At 35.3% G+C, this 24,643-nt stretch overlaps 2 protein-coding genes across 2 annotated transcripts in view; both read right to left on the bottom strand.

Moving 5' to 3' along the window:
- Positions 1 to 1,400: 1,400 nt before the first annotated feature.
- Positions 1,401 to 10,686, bottom strand: LOC133329723 (filamin-C-like). The gene is made up of 7 exons (XM_061538189.1): positions 10,671 to 10,686; positions 9,505 to 9,653; positions 5,058 to 7,131; positions 3,404 to 4,896; positions 3,162 to 3,341; positions 1,825 to 1,937; positions 1,401 to 1,794 (listed from the first exon to the last, which is right to left on the bottom strand). The coding sequence occupies exons 1-7, from the start codon at positions 10,684 to 10,686 to the stop codon at positions 1,401 to 1,403; spliced, it is 4,419 nt and encodes a 1,472-aa protein (XP_061394173.1).
- A 571-nt stretch (positions 10,687 to 11,257) lies between these two features.
- LOC133329724 (filamin-B-like) overlaps positions 11,258 to 24,643 on the bottom strand; it is a 56,110-nt gene continuing 42,724 nt past the window's right edge. The window contains exons 7-9 of the mRNA XM_061538191.1: positions 15,957 to 16,968; positions 15,659 to 15,879; positions 11,258 to 11,335 (exon numbers count right to left, since the gene is read on the bottom strand). Of these exons, the coding sequence (XP_061394175.1) occupies positions 11,313 to 11,335; positions 15,659 to 15,879; positions 15,957 to 16,968 (1,256 nt within the window). The 3' untranslated portion in view covers positions 11,258 to 11,312. The remainder of the gene's footprint in view (positions 11,336 to 15,658; positions 15,880 to 15,956; positions 16,969 to 24,643) is intronic.

The raw sequence follows: 24,643 nt of genomic DNA, 5'->3' as shown, positions 1-24,643 counted from the left end.
AAAAAAAAATCATATGAAAACTTTGTCTTCAAATTCTGGGCAATATTCTTAACGTCTACAAAAAACGTCCCCAAAAGCCTAAAAATATCGAATATCGGGGAGTACAGTTATATGTGGGCTACCCCAATGAGAATCCCTAATATCAGTAATAGGGATTCTCATTCACCAGTTAATCATTTAATAAAAAAATCTGAGAATTTTTTCTACAAAAAAATCATATGAACACTTTGTCTTCAAATTCTGGGCAATATTCTTAACATCTACAAAAAATATTTGACCATTCTGACCTCTGAAGATTTTTTCCTATAAAAATACATTTTCTTTAGTTTATAGCAAACCAAAAAAATGAGTATTTTTATACCCTTCACTACAATGTGGTCTTTGTGCTTATGTTTGTAACAAGGAAATTGAAACGAGATGGGGACATGGTTCCTTTTGAGAATATGAATAGAATCACTTTCTGAGTTGATTTATGCATGTTACTGAATTAAGTGTAGAATGACGTGTGCTAATGTTAAATTGTAAACAAAGTACAGGTCGCATTTATAATCCGATTTATGAAATTTGGCGCATTTTAGGAAACCTTATTGAAATTGAAGAAAATCGTTCAATTTGCATAGGTTGCATATATATATATATATATCCGTCCGATTTTAGGTAAATTAGGCACCAAAGTCCCTGAAAATCATACAATTTGCTCGAATTTTGGTACAGCGTACTGAATTAATTACTTTCCTTACTGGTTTTCTTTTAGAGAATTTCAATCTATTGGATTTTTTTTATAGAAAGATGATGTCAACATTAGTAGATAATAAAATTGTAATAATTTATTTTTAAAATAAAAATAATTTTCTTTATTGAATAGTAAAAAAATGTAATATTTATTTTCAATTTATTTATATATATTTATATATAAACAAACAGAATGTAGCATCGTTAATAAAGAAAATAAAAATGTTTAAATATAATATATAAGTATAATTATAAATGTGTGTCACATTATTAAAAATAATAATGTGCAAACAATAAAAAAAAAGATTTTTGTTTAATAATAAAACTCATTATTAAAGCTAAGAGTTAGTCACGCCAGAAAATATATGTATATATAAACGAAAAGTAAAAGATTCGTTCGAAACAAAAAAAAAAAAATACATATTAAATATTTGTTCTTCAATTTAAAGCATTTCAAAAAGATTGTTTTTTTTCAAAAAAATTGATTACTTGTCTTACAAAAATATAGTTTCGTTGTATTTGTATAAAATACATGTTTGTTGTTGTTTTGTTTATAAATAAAATGTGCTATATATAGCAAAAATAAAATTAAAATTATAATTTAACAATAAAAAATGTTGTGTGAAATTTCGCTATAAAGCTAACGAACTCACACACATACTCGTACGTCAAAGTATGGTACAACTCGTCTCTTGTCGACATCGACTGCGATTCAGACAAGAACGTGAGCCACCAATGTCATAGGTCAAATCCGGATTACTTAGATACTGTTGGCTGGCAGCGCGACTACTATTATCACCGAAACAGACGGCAATTCCGCTACTGCCGCCGCCACCACCAACGCTACTCAGATAACCGCCTAAGCCGTTACCATTTAAATATAACGGCGATAGACGCAGCAGCGTCTGCTGGTGATGTGAAAATAGTGGCAAAATTGGTGTGGCTGCATTTGATGCTTGTTGATGGTGGGCTGATTGATTGTGATGATGTTGTTGTTGCTGTTGTTGTAGATGATGTTGCGGGAGATTGAGGGCAGGGTTTGGCAATATTATAGTGCTGATGCTGTGTTGGCCTCATATACCTTGAAGAAACCTTCGTAACTCCTCTTCGGTGTCGAATATCATAACGGGGAACGGTGATCCGGGTACAAATTCGCCGGCCCATTTCACTTCTACGCGATAGTCACCGGGTTCGGTGGGATCATACTGTAAGAGAGAGAGAAGAAAATTATGAGTAACAATTTTTCGACATATATTAAGAATTATATTTTTGATGGGTCCACTATTCCGGAAAATTCGTCTAACCTTTTTTTGTCATTAAAAAAAACCTTCAGAAGTATTTTTATCTGTGAGGAATATTTTTCTACTTTCCTATTTTTTATGGAAATTTTTCTCAGAATCTGAAGTCCAATGTTTTTATTGAAAAAATTCTCAAAATCTAATCGAAGCTGTGAGGACAAGTTTCCTCTGAAGGCCTTTTTTTATAGAGACAAGGATTATTACAATCAGAGGTCAAAATTTTACTGTAGAAAAACTTCTCTGAAAAATCCTCAGCCTCCAAGGCCTAATTTTTTCATGGAAAATATTCTCTGAATCTGAGGTCCAATTTTTCCAATTCAAAAAATTCTCAGAATCCAAGGACCCATTTATTTTAAAGAAGAAAAATAAGTAAACATTCTCAGAATATAAAAAAGTCTTTCTCAGAATCGAAGTCCTCATTTTCTATAGAAGATTATCCTTCTCTGAAAACCATTGTTTATTGAAAAATATCCTCAGAATCTGAGGTCCAATTAAACAAAACCCTCAGAATCGAATTTCCACAATTTTCTATAAAAACACCTCAGAACCTGAGATCCAAATTTTTTGCTTTAGAAAAATTCGCAGAATCTGGAGTCTAATTTTTGCTATAGAAAAAATCTTCAAAACCTGGGATGAATTATTTTTTATATAAAAAATCCAGAGAATCTGAATCTCAATTTCTTTCAGAATCTTTGGTCTCCCAATCTGAGGTCCACTTTTTCCTATAGAAAAATCCTTATATTTTTGGGTCCACTTTTTCTTATGGAAAAACCCTCGGAATCTGCAGTATATTTTTCCATAGAAAATAAATCTACAGTATCTAAGATCCAGTTTTTTACAATAGAAAAATCCGCAGAAGTTGAGGACCATTTCTTATAAAAAAATCTATCGATGAAAAAACTCTGGAGCAATATTTTTCTATAGAAACTGAGGTCCATTTGTTTAACCTCAAGAGGTCAGAATATTTTTAAGATTATTATGTTCTTTTCTGTAGAAATACGTCGGAAGGTGAGTGTCATTTCTATAGAAAAATATCTTCCACGAATAGAACCAATTTTTGTCTATAAAATAATCTCAAAAGCAAAGGTCAAGTTTTTATAGAAAATAAAATAATCTCTGCCCCCTACATACCTTGCACAATATTGTTCGATCCTTTTGTGATTCTCTTTGCATTTCCACGCGGAATGCGCCCTTAGGGCCACGTACACGCACTGTCAATTGGCCAGCACCAGCACCACGGGTATCGCAAATGAAACGGGATTGGAAGGTTGCCAGAACACCATGTTCAATTCCAGGGCCATAGACACGTACCTAGGAAAACAAATAAAATACAATTATCCATTCTATGTTATTGCTAAATATTCTCTCCTTACCTTGCTTGCATCGGGAGCTCCAGCCACTTTAAGAGCAAATGGCGACCCTGGGACATTTTGTCCACCATATTTAATTGTGAGAACATGACGTCCAGGTTCTTGGGGTTTAATATTTAATGTAAATGTAGCATCACCATGATCGTATAGTTCACAATAGGCCACCTTGCGGGGTCCAGCACAGTGTGCCGTTAATTCACCAGGACCAGCACGACGTGTATCAATCCATGATTTAATGTCTTTACCAACAATACCATGTCGTAGACCTTCACCGGAACAGATGACCTTTGAGGCGTCCATAGAAGAACCAACTGCCACGGTGAGAGGACAACCTTTAACCAAACGGCCATTCCATTTAACAGATAGTGTGAGAGGGCCGGATGATGATTTCTGTGGTGTGTAGGAGGCCATCCAAATGGCTTCATTTGGTCTGGGCTGAGCCAAACTCACCGGCACCGATGTGTTATCTTGATGTACGAGAATAACTTCTGGTCTGCCGGCTGGTGCATCTGTGGCATCGATTGTGAAATGAGCAGCCTCCCCAGCTTGAGCAGCAGCCAAACCTCTACCGGTGAGAACAACTTTATCGGCCGCTTGTTGTCCAGTAACAAATGCACTGCGTGGGCATTGTACTATGGTTAGGCCACTCCATGTCAATTCCAAATCATGCTCGCCGGGTGTCATATTATCACCACTTATGTACAAACGTAGCTTGCCATCGGGCAGTTTGTCAACGGGAATTTCAACACCATCAATTGTGCAATTCAGCTCACCGGGTCCAGCATTTTCAACATCGAACACTATACGAGCCGGTAATATCAAACGACCTTCATGATCCAGCAGAGTACCCCAACCTCCAACGGGAGTAACTTTGCTGGATTCCACACATGAGATGTGCCATGGAGAACCGGGTAAATTACCACGATTTGGACAACTGGCACGAATTTCGTAACGACCCACCGACAGAATGGTATAGGAAATACGCCATTCATTATTTCCCAACGGCTTGATCTTGGGTTCAATACGTTCGCCAAACTCATCGGAACGTTCAATTTGAACATTCGGTTGTACGGGACAATAGACAATGAAAGAGGCCTCCTTGTTGCGATGACAAACTTCCAGGCCATTACCGGCCGCCCGTGTATCGGTCTTAGCACCATTTGTCGAGGCGGTAAATGTATACGGAGAACCGGGCAAAGTTTCTCCACCATACATCAGTGTCAGCTTATAAGTACCCGGTTGTGTGGGTATAAACTCAACGCTATATATACCCTCCGATTGTTCATTAATATGAACCGGAACATTTTGATTTGTCGGAGACACAGCAAAAGCTTCTAATTCTGCCAAACCAGCATTTTCGGTACGTACCGTAAATGCAATGGGACTGTGTAGAGCCATGGGTGCTTTTGGAATACCTTGAACGGAAACTTTGGATGTGTCGAAGGCTTCACAGGTGAAAGGACTGCCGGGTAGGGGTTTGGATTGATGAAGAACCTCTGCAAGGATTAAAAAATGTATACAATTTTAAAACAATAATAAACAAAGTTAGGTTCGAATGAATTCTCTGAATTCAGACTCAGAGTATCTATTTCTTAGGGGATATCCTATAAACCCCCAATCCTCAGAAACTGAGTACCAACTTTTTTCCTAAACTTACCAATAATACATTGTCCGGGTTTATTTATGGTAAATTCAGCCTGCAAATGGCCACTCTTGGTTTGATAACAACGCACGGGAAGAGCTTGTCCACCAGGACCCGATACGACCACATCAAATTCTCTTGCTGGCCGCTTAATGGTATCAATGGCAAAGGACGTGGTCTTTCCAACTCTAGCTTGATATAAGCCAAGTCCGCTAACGCTAATCTCCTTGCCGACACCAGCAGGCAACACATTTATCTCCAAGGGTTTTAGGGATATTGGAACATCATTAAAGAGTATAGTAATCTTATGGGGAGCCACCCGCGTAGGATGATAGACAATTTCATAGACACCATTCTTGCTGGGTCCTCGTATGGTATGAGGAACCTCGGTAGCACCACACTTCACATAGGCCGACAAATCACCCTGGCCAGCCTCGTTAAGCGACACCGATATGCTGGCCGGCCGATGACACAAAGCCTCACCAACTTCGGTAATTTTCACTAATGACGGATCGAAAACGGTAAGGGTACGGGTGCCAACATGCTGCCTTGTTTCACGGTCAATAAAGCGAATCAAATAATTACCCGTCATATGTGTGCGGAATTCTGCCGTCTGTCTATTGATGGTGTAGGGAACAGGTTTATGATCGGGACCCATAATTTCAGCAATTTGATCATCCGATGGAAAATCAATCATGGCCAAGCTACCAATTTGTATGGTCTGGGCGGTTTGTTGTATATCCACCTGGAAGGGACTGCCATCAACTGGCATTTCATTGAATGTTATGTTGACATAATGCGGTTCTGTGGATTGTGGTACAAAGGTCACATCATATAGGCCACGGGCACATGCCACAACTTCAGCCTTCACGGTGCTGGTATCGGTAGAAACCACCAATTCCAAAGTACCCTCACCGGCACCAGCAGCATCAACACTGAAGGTCACCGGTATACCCAATGCAGCGGGACCATATTGTTGCTCCAAACCGCTGATGGTGACCCGAGAGACATCGAAGACATTGCATGAAAACGGAGAACCATTAATATGTTGATCCGAAGCGGTAACACTAATCAAATGACGTCCCACAACATTTGGACGGAATGTCGCCGAATAAGAATCTCCGCCTTGATGTTGAACATGTGCCGGTACATTATCTCCTGAGGGAGAGGTAACAAACACCTGCGGCTCAATACCCTCAAACCCATCCAAATCAAATGTATTATCCACTCTAATGGCGGCCTGTTTCAATGCCTCACCCGTGGCAATAGCCCTCGGCAAACTAATAGGAGCCGAGCCAATGTGACATGTAAATGGAGATCCAGGCACTGGATGGCCATTAAAACGCACTGACAAACTATGAGCTGCAGCTTCGGTGGGTTTAAAATTCACCTTGAAACGTGCATTGCCTTCCGATTGTACAAAATTGGGAACATTTTTACCATTGACCGCAACAATAATCTCCAAGTTGCCAGCTCCAGCTTGGCTAGCATTGATGCCAAAGCTAACACTTTTACCCACAACACCGGGTCGGATGTCGGTGACAACAACTTTCTCCGCCGAATAGGCCTTCAACAAAAATGGACTGCCTTCAACATGACCACCACCTGGTAGTCTTACCTCCACAGAGTGATCTCCCACTTCAACAGGTTCAAATTTCACATTATAACCCACATGGATGGGATCAATCATAACGGGTACACTACGTCTAGCTGGACCCAAAACTTCAACTGTGGGTTTAGTATCGGATTCCACAACGAATTCAAACATACGACCCACACTAACTTTATCCATTGTCTCGGGTGATTGTATGCGAGCAGCTGCCGAAACACGACAAGTGAACGGAGATCCGGGTACATCTTGAGAATTGAAACGCAATTCGACGGTATGATTTTGTGCTTCACGTGGTGTGAAGCTTATTGCGTAGGTATGTTGTCCTTGTGCTTGTGCCGATGTTGGTACACGGCCACCATTCACGGTAACTTCTAGGTTACCGGGACCAGCTTGTGATGTCTCGACGAGGAATGTGACTGGTTTACCCACAGTACCATTGCTGACATTTTTCACCTTGATGGCATTAACATCGTAAACCTAGGGAAAGATGGATGACAAAAAAAGGGAGGGTGAATAAAATACTAAATGTAAAGACATCGACAAATACCAAATTACAGGTATTTTATTTGCAAAATGAGGCTTAAACTTCAAAAATACCGCAAAGTGGCTGCGACCAATTATATCGTGGACCTAGGGTAAATTTTAATATATGGACCTATACAATTAATATGCTAAGATTTAGTTGTGAATCTTTTCAGGATACATCTAGTTCAAGAATTGAAGCCAAACGCCATACCGCAGAATTTTTTGGTAAATGGTCTTTTTATGGATTTTTCGGAATTTTATGTTTTTTACCTTCCACCATGGCATGGAGGGTATATCAAGTCTGTTTTTCCGTTTGTAAATTATCGAAAAAATCATTTCTACCCCTATAAAGTATATTCTTGATCAGCAAAAAAGCCTGTCCGTCTGTATGTAATCACACTATTGCCTCTAAAAGAATTTATATATATCAACAAAATGTTTGTCTGCCGGCAGGTCAAAAATCGAAGATGAGCTATAGCGGTCAACGTTTAGGCATAGCCCCCATATATAGGGGGCTTATTTTGGGGTTATCCAGCTCGTTTTTTAACTGAATTCGCTGAAAACTGGCATAATTGTTCCTTATTGGGTACCAAATTTCTCCACTAAAAATTATAAATGTCGGTCCTGGTATTTTGGGGTTCTCAAGTGCGTTTTTCGACCGAATTCGCTGAAATTTGTAACATCTTGTTCTTTTTGGGTATTTCTCCAGTTATAATTACAAATATAGGTCCATTTTTTCTGGTAGCCCCCATATAAAGGTACCAGACAATTTTCGGTATTTTGGGGATTTTGAGGTCGTTTTTCAACCGAATTCGTTATAATTTGGCACCTTGTTCTGGGTGTCAAATTCCTTTACAAAATTTTTAATATAGGTCCACTTTTTCCGGTAGCCCTCATATAACGATACACCCAAATGTTTAGTTATTAGGGGGCTTTGAAAATACTTTGTACCGAATTGGCTGTAATTTAGTACTTTTAGTTCTTATTCGTACTACTTATTTTATTAAAGGGGGTTATATGGTAACTACCCTAAAAATTATTTTTAGAATAACCCCCCATATAACCCCTTTTTATACCCTCCACCACACTGTGCTACAGGGTGTTATGTCTTCGTGCATATGTTTGTAATAGGCAAAAGAAATCGATATAGACACATTGAGAATATGAATAGCATCACTTTCTGAGCATATTTAAGCATGTCAAATTGTAAGCAAAGCTTAGGTCACATTTACGATCCTAATTTGAACCCTATTGGAATTGAGGAAAATCAGTCCAGATTTAGATATAGCTCCCGAACGATTTAAGGAAAATGCTGCACCAAAGTCCCTGTATATCTTTTGATTTTAAACGAAATGTGGCGTAGCGTACAGACTTCAGTCGAGAATGATGAGAGCTAAGTTTCGTGATAATTGGATCAGACATAGATATGTCTCCCATATATATTTTCGTTCGATTTTATGTAAATGTTGCACAAAACTCCCTAGATTTCTTACAATTTGCACGAAATTTTTCATTGCACACTGTATTGAGTTTGGAATGATGTGTGCTAAGTTTCGTGAAAATCGGTTCAGATTAAGATATAGCTGCCATATAGATTTTCGTGCGATTTTATGTAAATGGTGCACCAAAGTCCCTACATTCTAAGACTATTTGGCCGATTTAGCCATCTGCTGTAATCATTCTACCTTCGGAGCATATCGAAATAAAAATTAGTACATCCGGTTCGAAAATGAAATATATAGAGGCCCGCATTTAGGTTCGAAATTGAGCTATATCAGTCCTCAATTAGGCATACCAACTCATATAATGACAACTCCAAATGTTCGGAAATTCCGAACAGCCTACAGGAACGTACGTAAACAATTTTTTTCCTGAAATGAAATTTTTCATATTGAATCATAAGCTTCCAACCCTCCCTCCGAAATATAATCCTGTGTACGTTGGAGATGGTCTCATATAACTTTGACCTCTAAATTACAGTATTTTGTGGATTATATACATATGTTCCACCCAACCATGGGCCGTCAAAACCGGTCCACATTTTGGGATTTTGCGATTTTAGGGAAAATATCCATTAAAAATCACTGAAAGTTGTATTTGGAGTACATTATGGTTTACAACAATCGCTTGGTACAATTATTGGTATAAATATACTTTTTTTGTATGTTCCCTATATTTTTATTTCAAGTTATTATCGATATACCTATGGTGGAGGGCATATATTTTTGAAAAAAGAAAAACCTCTTAAAAAAGTATCCTTTACAGATAGTTGTTCTTTTATTATAATGAATTAGAATATACACAATAAATATTGAGCCTACTCACCTTAGCTGCATATGGACTACCAGCCGTTGCCATACCACAGACTGTGACATGGACACGATGTTCGCCAACGACACGTGGTACAAATTCTGCCTTGAAGACACCCTCTGCTGACTGATGGACCTGTGCGGGCACAGATTGTCCAGCGGGTCCTGATGTAGGAACATTAATGTAGTTGTTGATGTTTTCGATGATTTTGTTGTTTGTTTTGTTTTATTTGATATTTTTCGTTGCATTGTTTTTATTATTTTGTGTAGTTTTTGTATTTATTTAATTTCGTTGAATTTTTTTTTATTATTTCATTTTATTGTTTTTTTTTTTTTTTTTTTGGTTACGCGCATTTTTGTATATATGGAAATATTTCGAGTGTTTTTTTTTTGTTAGAAAAAATATTGTTTTTTCGTAGAAGTTTGAAGAACACACACACATACAGGTGTGTAGGTCAACATTTTCAAAATTTAGTGTTACAATTATTTTGTATTAGTATTTTGGAGAGTTATGTTTTGGCATGTATGATATTAGAGTTTTTATTTATTTTTGAAAAAAGAAAATTTTGAAAATAAATGTAAATCAAATGTTATGTTATATAAAATTAGATAAATGGTATCTTCGCATGTGGATGTGTTTTGGGTGGGGAGATAGTGTTAATTTTGTTCTTGTTAAATTGAAAATGGCTTAAATCCAATAGAACTCCTTGAACCAATACGAAATTATGATTGCTATGATGATGACTATGGGAAAATATTGATGATGAGTGAATGAAAAGAAGACGTCAGACCAGAAAAGGAAATACCTAATTTTTAACTAAACTATAAGGAAATGTACACTAAACTACAAAGAAAGAACCTTAACCGGAAACCCAAAAGAAATTTCTTCAAAAAATAAAATAAAAATATAAAAAATAAATAATATTGACCTGTTACTTATTTTTAATTTTAAAAATTAAATACCGTCTACAATACAATTCTACCGAATATCATTAACACCTTATCTATTAAATTTTAATTAAACATTCAAGTAACTGTATTTTTTAGAATATTCATTCCTTGCCCTAACTACAGAGATGTTTTGTTTGCGAAAATATTGAAAAAAGAAAACACATTGGTGTTGATTTTAGGGGGTTTTCTCGAAGATATATTATTATTTTTTATTTATTTCGTAAATAAAACCATTAACATTATTCATTTTTAATTTTAATAATATTTATATATATGTAAATAATTTTAGGGAAGAAGAAATATAAAATCCTTGTGGTTAAACAATTTAATTGTATTAACCATTTAAACAAATTAGTCATTAGTTGGAAGGTAGCAGGGTCCTTTGCTATAATTTATTGTCGAATTTTAATATGTTTTAATTTTATTAGCTTTCCGTTTGCGACAATTAATTTGAACTTTTCTGTATGTTATATTTTTCTTTATACAAAGAAAATTAGTAAAATTTGAAAACAATATCGTTAAGAAGAATATGGTAAAATTGTTTCTTGAAAGTAGAAATTAGTATTCCGTTGTTTTTCTTCAATTTGTTCGTCAATATTTGATAGATTATTTTTCTTTCGATTTTTTTTTTTAAATTAACTTAAAAATTAAAACAAAACAGGCAGGTTAATTAACAGAAAAAAATAATTAAATTAAAAATTATTTCCGTATTTGTTAGAAATATAAAATATATAAAAACAATAAAAAAATATTTGTTTCATTTTTTTCGATTATTCATTGATTCAGGGAGGGTGTATTATATATAGATATTTTCTCGCTTCTGTTTTTGTTCTTGTTATATGTGTATTTATATATATATTTATATGTATGGGTCTAGTACAATAATCTTCGTCGTCCTGAAAATGCAATACAAAGAGAAAGATGTAAAGAGAAGAGAAATAATTTATAAAATATATATTATTTATAAATAAAAAATATTTTTTACAAAATATTATACAATTAACAATTTGCACACAATTTACAAAAAATTTAATGTAGTCAACAGACACATAAACATATAGTAGAAGTAAATGATATACAAATCTCAAAAATAAATAAAACAAATTTTTGACTCTCATATCAGTAATATGATTTAAAAATTAGCATACGTGCCCTACATGTTCTATATCTATATGAATACATACAAAAGAGGCCATATGATAAGTCCTATACAGAAACTTTCATTCAAATGACAATTTTTTTAAACAAGTATTTCTTCTATGTCCTTATTTTCATGGACCGCAAACTAAATACCAAACACATTTTTTGGTCTCTAAATATTCTACAAAAATACCGCTCATCAGATTTTAGTTAGGGTCCTCAAAGAAAAGAAATCGATATTCGTATGTTTTCATCGTCCTTTTTCCACCTTTACCCTATCCTCGAACACTAATAAATTTCGAATAAATTGTTCATTACGGATAACTGGTAGACAAAAATATTCAAATGGTAGTTCAAATTTTTGCAAGGTACTTTCTTATTCAACAATTTGCAATTGTTATGAAAAATGAAAAATTTGGGGTACTGTTATATGGAAAGTGTACTAGAAATTTTGGCGATTGCGATCCACTACGCACTAGGAAATATAAATACGAAATTATATATAATTCAGAGGGAAAAAGAGTGACGATCTCTGTCGGAAGATATGACAAGGATTATGGCGGACAAAACTTTATAAATGATGGTTCTGAAATATATAACACTTAATCAATTTCTCCTCAATGAAGTATTTAAGTGTGTGCGTGTTTTTAATTAATATGACCCGTAAAGGCATATTAGGCATATATGCATATAGTACATGTGAAAATTTAATTTCGTATGAAAAAGCAAAAGCAAATTTGATTTCGTGCGTAATACATCAATTTATATCCAAACATTTTCACATGTGGTACTTCGATCAAAGGGGTTAAGGTGTATGGAATCAAGAAGCATTTTGAGACTTTAAAAAGTTATGATATTTAAAAATATGAAAATTCAAAAAGAAAACCAGTAAGGAAAGTAGTAAAATTCGGACGGGGCCGACTATAAGATACCCTTCACCACTTTGGGTATATTCAACAGACGAATCCTAACCGACGTCGCATTTTTAAAGGTCCAGTAAAATGAAATTGGATCCATAAACATGTCATTCCGCAACCGATACTAAATTTTTTAATTGGACAGATATAGAAGCTATATCTAAATCTGAACCGATTTCAGGAAACTTAACACACATCATTCTAGACCATATTCATTAAGCTGTTCCAAATTTCGTGTAAACGGAAAAATATATTTAGGGACTTTGGTACACATTTTACCTTAAATCGGACGAAAATATATATGGGAGCTATATCTGAATCTGAACCGATTTTCAGGAAACTTAAAACACATCATTCTAGATCTAATTCATTACGCTGTGCCAAATTTTGTTCACAAAAATACATGGACGGACAGACGGACACGCGTAAATCGACTCAGAAAGTGATTCTATGAATATTCTCAAAAGGAACAATGTATCTATCTCGTTTCCTTTCGCCTGTTACAAACATATGCACAAAGACATAATACCCTGTACCACAGTGTGGCGAAGGGTATAAAAACAGCAACATGTTTCCTACATCTTGAAGGCCCTAAAATAAAGTGAAGTGTAGACACTGTAACTATACCTAGTACAATTTCTCCTAGTTGACATTTCTATACCTTTCACCATGAGTTCGGTATTCTAAATATCTAAAACCAATCGACATTAACGCAAATTATCAAGGTATGGCCTTTGTAAAGCCACGTAGCCCAATGTGTTTAATATACATCAATATACCATACATGGGCCGGACTTTCATATGGGTGTAGGACCAAATTATGGTATTTTGCTGAAAATATATGTTTCATCATCCAAGAACACGGAATGTCAAATTACAACCACTTTAGTTGGAGGACGGCTCAATAGAATTTTATTATGATGAAAAAATAGTCCAAAATGTCGATAAAATCGGAGATATGATCGAAGTTGACATCGCCCAGGAGTTAAACATCGACCATAAAACTGTTTTAAAACATTTACACAAAGCTGGACTGGAAGAAGATTTTTTTATTATGAGTTGTTTCCATAAGGCCAAACGCTAAATTCTAATCTCTTCTGTCAACAACTGGACCGTTTGAAGATAGCAATTGACTAGAAACGGCCAGATTTGTCGAAAAGGATAGGTGTCGTGTTCCACCAGGAGAACGCTAGGCCACACCCATCTACAGTGACTCGCCAGAAACTTCGGGAGCTTGGCATCAAACGATTATCATATTTTTCTTGCATTGGGAGGATTGTGAACTTCTACGAAAGAGGCATTATGAAGATACCTTTAAAATGGCAACAAATCATACAAGAAAAAGGTGCATATTTGGCCCAAATCGGACATTCCGAAGCCCTATAATTCATATAAATGTAATAGATTTCTTTTTTTCCCAACCTAATATACATTTTATGGGGTATTATACAAAAATTTTGTTGCAAACGAAATGAGAAACAAGTAAAAAATCGTCGAACTTTGTATTCACACCACCAAGTGGTAGACTTTTAAAATACCTGTAATCGTTCGGAACTTTTATATACTGAAGTCTATGTAATGGTAAATTTTTGGTAGGAAGATTTGAAACCTAATGCCGTATAATGAAGGGTACTGTTATGTCATAAAAAGTTGGCCAATATTTATAATACTTGACAGAAATATGTGCTATCCAATAAATACCAAACTCAATAAAATACTGAAATTTGGGAGGTACCGTTATAAGGAGGTATCGTAAAGTGGAACAATGATAATTTAAAATACCAGTAATAGTTGAAAATAACAGTAGCCTGAAGATACTCGGTTGAAAAATGTATCCATAGTCCCTAAAATAGCGAATTTTGGAAGCTACCGTATTAGGGGGGGCTATACTAAAAAACGGACAAATATTCATAATTATTGGAATGAATTAGAAGATGTATCACCCTCCGATGGGGCTATACCAATTATATATCATTTGCAATACAAAAAATCTTAGTAGTGAATGTGTAATACAAATATATGTATATCATTTGCAATACCAAAAAATGACAATTATACTTACACAGGCACAGAAAAATATTCATATTTGAAATGGCATGAATGCTCATTGTTGCCATTCTGGGTTTTCAGGAAATTTTCAACGTTTGGACATACCCATCATATAATTTGTGGTATTTCGAAATTCCTGGCCAACAATTTCGACCTATGTACACATTTGACCAATTTTGAGGTTTCTTAACGACATTTTTCTTGTCGTTCCTAAAGAATGAATACAAAATTTGGTAATTCTCCAGTTGTAGAAAATATAAAAATTGTTGAAGATCCAATCCACATACGCCAAAAAATTACACATTGACACAAATATTTAAAATGGTTTGGTAAATGTCTTGAACTTTTATCGGCGGAATTACTCATCATCCTATTTACAAAGCGGAATGTACAAAAATCCGGACGTATGCTGTTAAACTTATATTGACAATTTAAAATTCAAACAAACCGCTCTAACCCAAAAATGAGTATGATACCTAAAATCAGAACGCATTGATATCTAAATCTGCTTATAATATATATAGAAATTCATTGGGACCCTTGACATTATTTTGAACCTTAGCTATACTCATATTTTTATACAAAACAAAAACAATTTTCACGAAATGATAACAAATTTAACATGCCCTATCGAGTCATGCAGATGCAAGGTGTTGAAATATACAAAATCAGTCATTCTTTACAATGCACATATTTGTTATAAATTAAATACATAAATGTGTAAACAAACAGGTGCAATTAGGAGTGTAATATTAGAAAAAATGTGTATTAACAACAAACAATTTTTCTTCAGGAAAAAAGTATATGAAATTGTAAAAATAGAAAACATGCTCGTGACGGAGATATAAAACAATCAAAATGAAAAATAAGAAACGTAAACCTATTAAAATGTGTGACATTGTAGAGAAACATGTGATCAAGAGCAACCAATTGAGAGTAAATAATAGAACAAACTTATTCACAAAAGAAAAATTAAACATAACCATAACACTCACATAATATGATTAGTAAAAAAATATAACACATAAATTCTGAAAAAGTAAATGCCGGACCTTAAGAAACTCGCATTTCTCTAAGGTCCTAGCTATGATGACAACGACAACAATACGTTACCTTCGACATTAACTTCAATATCCTCTAAACGACCGCCGTTGTGATTGATGACAAAAGAATTCGATTGGTGTACAGGTCCGGGACCACCCAGTGATACCTGGGGTCCGGACATGCCGCCGCTTATGCTCACTGTGATGGGACAACCGGGAACGGGCATTTTATTAAATGAAACATTGATGGTGTGCTCACATGCCTCGGTGGGTACGAAAGAAACGGAGAATCTGTAAAAATAAACAAAAATAATAACAAAAAATAAATTATTTCTTCTTCTTAAAAAAATGTGTGTTTCTTATCTTACCTTGCACTGCCTTGAGGATGTACTTGTGTTGGAATATTCTGGCCCTTGGCCGAAATGGTAATCTCCAAGTTACCCTCACCGGCATCACCAGCATCGACGGTAAACTGCACTGGGCGACCGACTGTACCGCGCGAAACACTACCCACCACCACCTTGGTGGCATCATACGATTTAGCCAAGAAGGGTGTACCCTGTACGGGGAAACCATTGTATTCAACATTTATGGAATGGCCACCCACATTGGTGGGTGTAAATTCAGCTGTAAATCCGGCATGTATATCACCGGTTACGCGAACTGGCAACTCTCCATGTGGTCCACGTACACTGACAGCCAATTCGGCAGCACCACCACCACTTACAGTGATGTGAAATGAGGCGGGTCTATTGACCGGTATCAACTCCAAATTCGATAAATTCAACATGACACGCGATGTATCGGCCACTTGACAAACAAAGGGACAACCTCGAACGGTCTCACCATTGAATTTTATGTCAATCAAATGGGGTTTAGCCTGTTCCGGTGTAAAGGAGACCAAACAACGGCCACCACCCACCACTTGAACATGATTGGGAACCTCACCCTCATTTATGGATATTTCCAATTGTCCCTCACCAGCAGCGCTGGCATCAACACGAAATTGACACGGCTGGCCCACAACACCACCATTAACATCTGTCACCTGTATTAAGCTCGAGTCATAGACTTTTGCAATCAATGGTCCGCCAGATATTTTTGTACCATTTATGGAGGCCTCAATGACATGAGTGCCAACTTCCGTGGGTACAAATTCGATGCGTGCAGCACCATTTGCCGCCTCATGGGTGACTCTGGCATTCAGTTTGGATTTGTTAGGACCCAAAACTGTTGCCACGCACTCGCCTTTCGCAAGGCTTTGTCCAGGAGGCGGCAGTATATCAAAAACCGCCGGTGTATTGGCTGGTACAAGACGAGTCGATTCGCCCAATGCTGTTAGACCGGGTGTAGACATGATTTCAACGTGCCACGGTGAACCTGGAAATGAGAGAGTGAGAAGAGAGATTAGAGAAATTGTTGATTGCATTAATTTAAATAAAAAATAAATAAAATAATATAGGGATTATAAATTAGCAGAAAATCGCCCTTCTAAAAATTATCAATACGAGGTACGGTTTTCAAGATGTTCATTTGTACATTGGTATTTCGGGTTCTCACTGGCTTCCTACTAAAAATTATAATTTTTGGTACTCTAGGATAGACCACTCCCCATATAAAGCTACATCCCAAAATTCAGATTTTTTGAAGATTTGGGTTCGTGTTTTAACGATGTTGGCTTTATTTTTATATTTTGGAATTTTAATAAGTAGAAACACCCCTCCCCAAAATTATCAATATTGGCCAATATTTCTGGGTATTGGCCCATTATTCGATATCTTAAGGAGTTAGGGCACATTTTTCCGACTAATTGGCTCTAATTTGATTTTTCAGTTTCTCATGGGGTATCGAATATTGATAACATTCCAGGTATTCCGGTATATTGGAGGTTAAACGCATCTTTGTGGAAATTGACGAAAAAATGTTCAGCACCATTCATTTCGCTCCGATTTCTCAAAATAGGTTCCTGTGTTGTCAGAGCCTCCATATAATGATCCCGGTATTTTTTGCTTCTAAGCGGAATTCTCAATCTGATACTACACTTCTTCTTACAACTTTTCCACTTCCTCTGTAATTTCCATGGAAAAACATAGGAAAGAAAAGTGCCGGCTCTCATAACATATCAATTACCACGGGATAGGCTCACAAAGCTATGCTAAGCAAAAATGGAAAAAAATGCGGCCATTGTGGAAAGTGCAACACATAATGACGACAATTCGAAAGGTGGCTGCCATTAACTTGAACTAAGTCAAACCAAGATCAAATGCTTGCAGACATGGCAAACATATTCAAATTGCTTTTTTCATTTAATCGGGTCGGGGCACCATTTCCATAATCATTTTCCAGCTATTGTTTTGAAAAAGAGGGATAGGAATAGAAAATAAATGTCACAAAGCGATATGTATATATACAAAAACACGCACAGAACACTATACTACTCCAAATAACTACGACACATAATAAAAGAAGAGAAAAAAATTTGAACATAGATCTCAATCACATGGCATGGTTAACCCATGAGGAACAGTTCAGACAATGGAGGTGTTTAAAGGCCAAGACAATGGAAAACGACATCGAAGTTGCAAAAAAAGTACTACCATACGTTACCAGAAGACACGTTAAGCTATCCATTACATGTCATTGCATTCAGTCAAGCAGTCAGTCATTTAGACAATCAGTTACAGCAACAAAAACGACAACCAAAAACCAGGAGCTAGGTTCGCTTTGAAGGTAAACTAAAGAAACACCTTAAACTTGCGTTAAATTATGGGTTACCTTGATGACGTTCTGTGGTTAGCTTTTTTTCTTCATCGTCTATTTCTTTCTTTATTTCTCTATGCTGCTTAATTTCACATAACCCCATGTAAAGAAATATATACACAGCAATGCAACTACCACCAAAATCAGTTGCCTGACATCATGACATGTTAGCAGAATAGCGATTTAGAAGGGAGGAAAACTATCGTTAACTTAGTTATGGCCAATTTCCGTTGACTTGGTTTTGAATGGAAATTACAATAACAATTTTGGAAATTTTTTTTATGATTCTTTGTGAAATTAAAAAAAAATGGAATTACCATCTCCCCTTTTTCCTCTAATTATTGTTCTTCTTCTTCCTTTTGGGAATATGTATAACTTTAAGTGGTTACTTATGTTGCTACTATGCATTTTGCCATTTAAAATTATTTCATCTATAATTTACGACATTAGCCAGGCATTCGTGTTCAGAGTGCATTAAATTAACCTTAGAAAATTGAAAGAACCCTTTTCTAAATGTTAAAATTCATCTACCGTTGAAATAGATTGAGAATGTAATTTATTTAGAGATTGTCATAAAACAATTTCAGATGATTTTGTAATAAAGTCAAGTGGGGGAGAGATTTTCTAGAAGCTTATATTAAATTGATTAGGAGTGCATTTTTGTTTCGAAATTTTCAATAAAAAATGAAATTTTCAGACGTGAATTTAAAAAAAAAAAAATATTTCAGGGCCTACATAGGACACGGTTTTTTAAAATAATTATTTTCTATGAATATAGAAGACGTTGTTTAATAATGATTTTCGGGGCTTTCAGGAACTTTAGAAGCCGTGGCTTTTTAAATAATCTCTTTCTGGGACTATATAAGGCATAGCCTTTTTAAATTATTACTGTCTGGGACTATAGAAGGCGGGGTTTTTTTTTCAATAATTTTTTTCTGGAAATATACAAGGCGGGGATTTTTTCAATTTTTTCAATACTTGTGGGACTATAGAAGGCGTGATTTTTTGTAATAATTCTTTTTCAGGGCCTACAGGAAAAGTGGATTGTTCAAATAATTTTTTCCAGGGATTATAGAAGGCGTGGATTGTTCAAATATTTTTTTTTCAGGGCCTACAGAAAAAGTGAATTTTTAAATAATTTTATCCAGGGATTATAGAAGGCGTGGATTGTTCAAATAATTGTTTTCCGGGCCTATAGAAAACGTGGATTGTTCAAATATTTTTTTCAGGGTCTATAGAAGGCGTGGATTGTTCAAATAATTTTTTTAGAGCCTATAGAAGGCGTGAATTGTTGAAATAATTTTTTTCAGGGCCTATAGAAGGTACGGATTATTCAAATATATTATTCAAATAGACATTTGTGTCCGTCCGTCCGTCTATCCATTGTAATTTGTAAACACGGCCACAGGCCACAGTTATGGACCAATCTTCACGAAAATTTGCATGTAGGATGAGTTCTAGCCAAATAAGGCCCCTATTTCGGTCAATATTTAGGGGATGAAATGGGCCAAATACTTAATTTTTGTCGGTTTTTCTAATCGCTCCAGAGGACGCAATTATGGCCGCAACATCGCGAAATTTTGCATGCCTGTTTCGATAAAGATCGGACAATATGTTACGGTTCAAATGTACTCTGATTTTTTGTGTGAAAAATTACAAAATCTGTATTCTATGGCGTATATATTAACCCGACAAGTTGATAGTATATCCAAGAGGAGTAGTTGGCCTTTAAATTGCCACCAATTATGTTGTCAAATGTACTCGGATGTGGGAGTTACACATAAATATTTACAGGTGCTTACGTATTCATATATTATTTAGTAACCCATTATCACACTGGAGGTCGGAATTAAAGTGCTGATCGCTTTGAAATATTCCATGAGGTTCCAGTTATGGTCGAGGACAACGCCTATAATTTTCGGTGATAGTCAGATAAAAATATTGGGATGAAGTGGACCGAAAACTAATTTTTTGTGTTTTTTTCGAGTTGATCTATATGCCAAAATTGCAAGCCGAACATCATAACACAAACCACGGTGAAGGGAATCTGGACAAGTAATTAGAAGGTCTGTAGAGAATACTAGTAATATTCGGAAAATATATCAGTGTAAGGAAGAGGTGCTATTGACCCCTAATCGGGCAACAGGGTGAAGATATCACGAAATATTGCCCAGGTTTGGAATAAACATCCGCTGAAAGTTACAGTTCCGTTGTAGTTGTGTAGGGTATCGCATGGTCGGCCCCGTCCGACTATACTGCTCCGCTCACTGGTTTTTCTTTTTAGAAAATAACAAATAGTGAAACATGAATACGAATCGAATTTATTCAATATTTACATACATATGTAAATATTCTATACGACTTTCGCATAAATAAAGATATTTATTGTTACTGACAAGAATATCCCCCTTTTGTCTGAAAATATTCTGAAATTTCCAAAAAACACCTTTTCATCACATGCTGTACCACCTTACACTCACACATAATAAAAATAATTAATAACTTATGTTTAAGTCATTTTCAACAAGACGGCCCATTGAAACCCATAGTCAAATGACACTCCATGGGCCATAACAACGAAATCTGATTCATAGCGGACGAACAAAGTTCGTTTGTGGTCGAAGGCCCATAAAAATAAGACAGCTAATTTTTGGTTTACTGGTCAAGGGGAAGTTGTTGAATGGTGTTGTTTCTTTTTTTCTGGTTTATTGGTCAAAACCAATAATAACTGCATTTGTTTATTTTAAACATTTGTGCTGATGGTTAGGAAGGGAGGGGGAAAAACAACAACATGGCATTTCCTCTTTCTTTTGGCTCATGCTGGGTAAGCTTTAAAATTTGGTTGGCTCTCACAAAACTATATAGGTAGCCAGTAAAGCAACAACAAAACTTCATTACTTAGCACATGTTGTTCGATTGGTTTGCTTGTTTGTTTTTGGGTTTTCTGTTTTTTATTTTTTTGGTATTGACTAGCAACGAAAATGGGTTTGGAATAGAGAAAATGTATGTCAATTACCAAAGACCAAAAAAAGAAGAAAAAAATAAACTCACTGCTAAAATCCAAATTCAGCAAAAAATCAAGAATTATATAGGTAACGAATAGAAAACATCAACAAAGTAAAGATAATAATTTGTACTACAACTTTTTTTCAAAACAAAACGAAAAAGATTCCAGCCTAGCAAAGAGCTACACTATGAAAAGTATTTATTTAAATTATTTTTATTAATAATCTGTATTGTATTTGAAAAAATGTGTAAGGTAGTTTGGTTTATAGTATACAATTGTTTGTCTAAGAACCACATTCATATATCGTTAGCTAAAATGCAAAAAGGCGAAACTAACAAAAATTAAAAATAGAAATTGACTTTTTCAACACATGTAGTTTATTGACATTCACAATATTCATTCAAAAAGTTAATTTTCAATTTTTTGTTAGTTACGCCTTTTTGCATTTTAGCTATCGATATGTATAACTGCTAACATTTTTAGTCAATTATTGTTAAGGTGTGATATTAGGTGACAAAAAGTCCATATATGTTGGTATATATTTTGCATAACTATTTTTTATTATATTTTAAAGAAATTTTTCTGAGAATAAGGCGTGGATTTTTATACCCTTCACCACACTGTGGTACAGGGTATTATGTCTTTTTGCATATGTTTGAAACAGGCAAAATAAAATGAGATTGACACATGGTTTCTTTTGAAAATATGCATAGAATCACTTTCTAAGTCGATTTATGCATGTCCGTCCATTCGTCTTTGGTAAAAATCGGTTCAGATTTAGATATAGCTCCCATATATATTTTCGTCCGATTTAAGGTAAATGGAGCACCAAAGTCCCTAAATATCTTTTGATTTGCACGAAATTTGGCACAGCGTACTGAATTAAGCCTAGAATGATGTGTGCTAAGTTGTGTGAAAATCGGACCAGATTTAGATATAGCTCCCATATATATTTTCGTCCGATTTAAGGTAAATTATGCACCAAAGTCCCTAAATATATTTTGATTTGCACAAAATTTAGCATAACGTACTGAATTGAGTCTAGAATGATGTGTGCTAAGTTTCGTGAAAATCAGACCAGATTTAGAAATAACTCCCATATATATTTTCCTCCGATTTAACGTAAATGGTGCACCATAGTCCCTATATATCTTTCAATTTGCACGAAATTTGGCACACTGTACAAAGTCCCTAAATATCTTTTGATTTGCACGAAATTTGGCACAGCGTACTGAATTAATCCAAGAATGATGTGTGCTAAGTTTTGTGAAAATCGGTACAGATTTAGATATATCTCCCATATATATTTTCGTCCGATTTAAGGTAAATGGTGTACCAAGGTCCCCTATATATCTTTTGGCACAGCGTACTGAATTAAGCCTAGAATGATGTGTGCTAAGTTTTGTGAAGATCGGTATAGATTTAGATATAGTTCCCATATATAGGGAGCCTGTATTATTTAAATAATTTTTAACATATTTTTTCTGGGACTATAGATGGCGTGGATATTTTACGTATGTCTTCTGGGACAATATAAGGCGTAGATATTTATACCCTTCACCACACTGTGGTACAGGGTATTATGTCTTTGTGCATATGTTTGTAACAGGCAAAAATAATGGATAGCCCATGGTTCCTATTTGAGAATATGCATAGAATCACTTTCTAAGTCGATTTATGCATAATCGTCCGTCTGTCTGTCTTTCCATGTTAAATTGTAAACAAAGTACAGGTCGCATTTATGATCCAAATTGGATGAAATTTGGCATAGGTCACTTATTCGGCCCAAGGACGAACCCTATTGAAATTGTGAAAAATCGGTTCAGATTTAGATATAGCTCCCATATATATATTTAACCGATTTAATGTAAACGGTCCCTATATATCTAACAATTTGCACGAAATTTGGTACAGGCTAATAATTTTTTTTTAGGCCTATAATGATGTCTGCAAGTTTCGAAAATTCAATTTTTTTTAGATATAGCTCCCATATATAGTTTCGTCCGATTTCAGGTAAATGGTGCCCCAAAGTCCCTATATATCTTTTGATTTGCACGAAATTTGGTACAACCTAATCATTTAGGTCTAGAATGATGTCTGCAAAGTTTCGTGAAAATCGGTCCAGATTTGGATATAGCTCCCATATATAGTTTCGTCCGATTTCATGTAAATGGTGCCCCAAAGTCCATATATATCTTTCGATTTGCACGAAATTTGACATAACGTATTGAATTGAGTCTAGAATGATGTCTGCCAAGTTTCATGAAAATCGGTCCTGATTTAGATATATCTCCCATATATAGTTTCGTCCGATTTCATGTAAATGGTGCCCCAAAGTCCCTATATATCTTTCGATTTGCACGAAATTTGGTAGAGCCTATTTATTTAGGTCTAGAATTATGTAAAAAAAGTTTCGTGGAAATCGAGTCTGTTTAGATATAGCTCCCATATATAGTTTCGTCCGATTTCATGTAAATGGTACCCCAAAGTCCCTATATATCTTTCGATTTGCACGAAATTTGGCATAACGTACTTAATTGAGCCTAGAAGGATGTCTGCCAAGTTTTATATAGCTCCCACTTATATATAGCTCCCACTTATAGTTTCGTCCGATTTCATGTAAATGGTGCACCAAAGTCCCTATATATCTTTCGATTTGCACGAAATTTGGTACAGCCTAATCATTTAGGTCTAGAATGATGTATGTAAAGTTTTGTAAAAATCGGTTAGATTTTCAATATAGCTCCCATATATAGTTTCGTCCGATTTCATGTAAATGGTACCCCAAAGTCCCTATATATCTTTCGATTTGCACGAAATTTGGCATAACGTACTGAATAGAGCCTGATTGATGTCTGCGTTGTTTCGTGAAAATCGGTCCACATTTAGATATAGCTCCCTTTTATTATAGATTGATTTTAAGTACTTGACGCACCAAGGAACCAATAGGAACAAAACGTTGTGAAATTAGTATAACGTATCCTGTGACAAGTTTGTTTGAAATCGCTTATATATTTGGCCCGATTTCAAGTAAATTGGGCATCAAACTCCTCGTGTTAGTCAGTTTGACATCAAATTTTGCACAACGTACAAAATTGAGCATAGAATTATGTAGTTTCGTTTTCTAAAAGTACAGACATAGCCCAACGGATGACCTATTTATATTTGTTTGAAGTCGATTTACATACTTTATGGATAATTTTTCACATTTAGATAAATATCACATATTTTATTTCATTCAATTTCATGTTAGAAGTCCTGTTTAATATACCCATAGTGGTTTTTCTG

The sequence above is a fragment of the Musca vetustissima genome, unplaced genomic scaffold, assembly GCF_032173495.1.
Source record: "Musca vetustissima isolate MV318-11 ecotype Yass unplaced genomic scaffold, APGP_CSIRO_Mvet_v1 utg1892, whole genome shotgun sequence".
NCBI classification, from domain to species: Eukaryota; Metazoa; Arthropoda; class Insecta; order Diptera; family Muscidae; genus Musca; species Musca vetustissima.
The sequence above is the reverse complement of the archived record's forward strand: the minus strand, read 5'-3'. Positions and strand labels throughout refer to the sequence as shown.

What these genes read in the sequence shown, in the direction of transcription:
- LOC133329723 (XM_061538189.1), bottom strand. An exon ending in ACCCGGACAATGTATTATTG is followed by an intron (nt 4,897 to 5,057) that starts GTAAGTTTAGGA and finishes TAATCCTTGCAG; the next exon opens with AGGTTCTTCATCAATCCAAA. An exon ending in ACCGAAGAGGAGTTACGAAG is followed by an intron (nt 1,795 to 1,824) that starts GTTTCTTCAAGG and finishes AGGCCAACACAG; the next exon opens with CATCAGCACTATAATATTGC.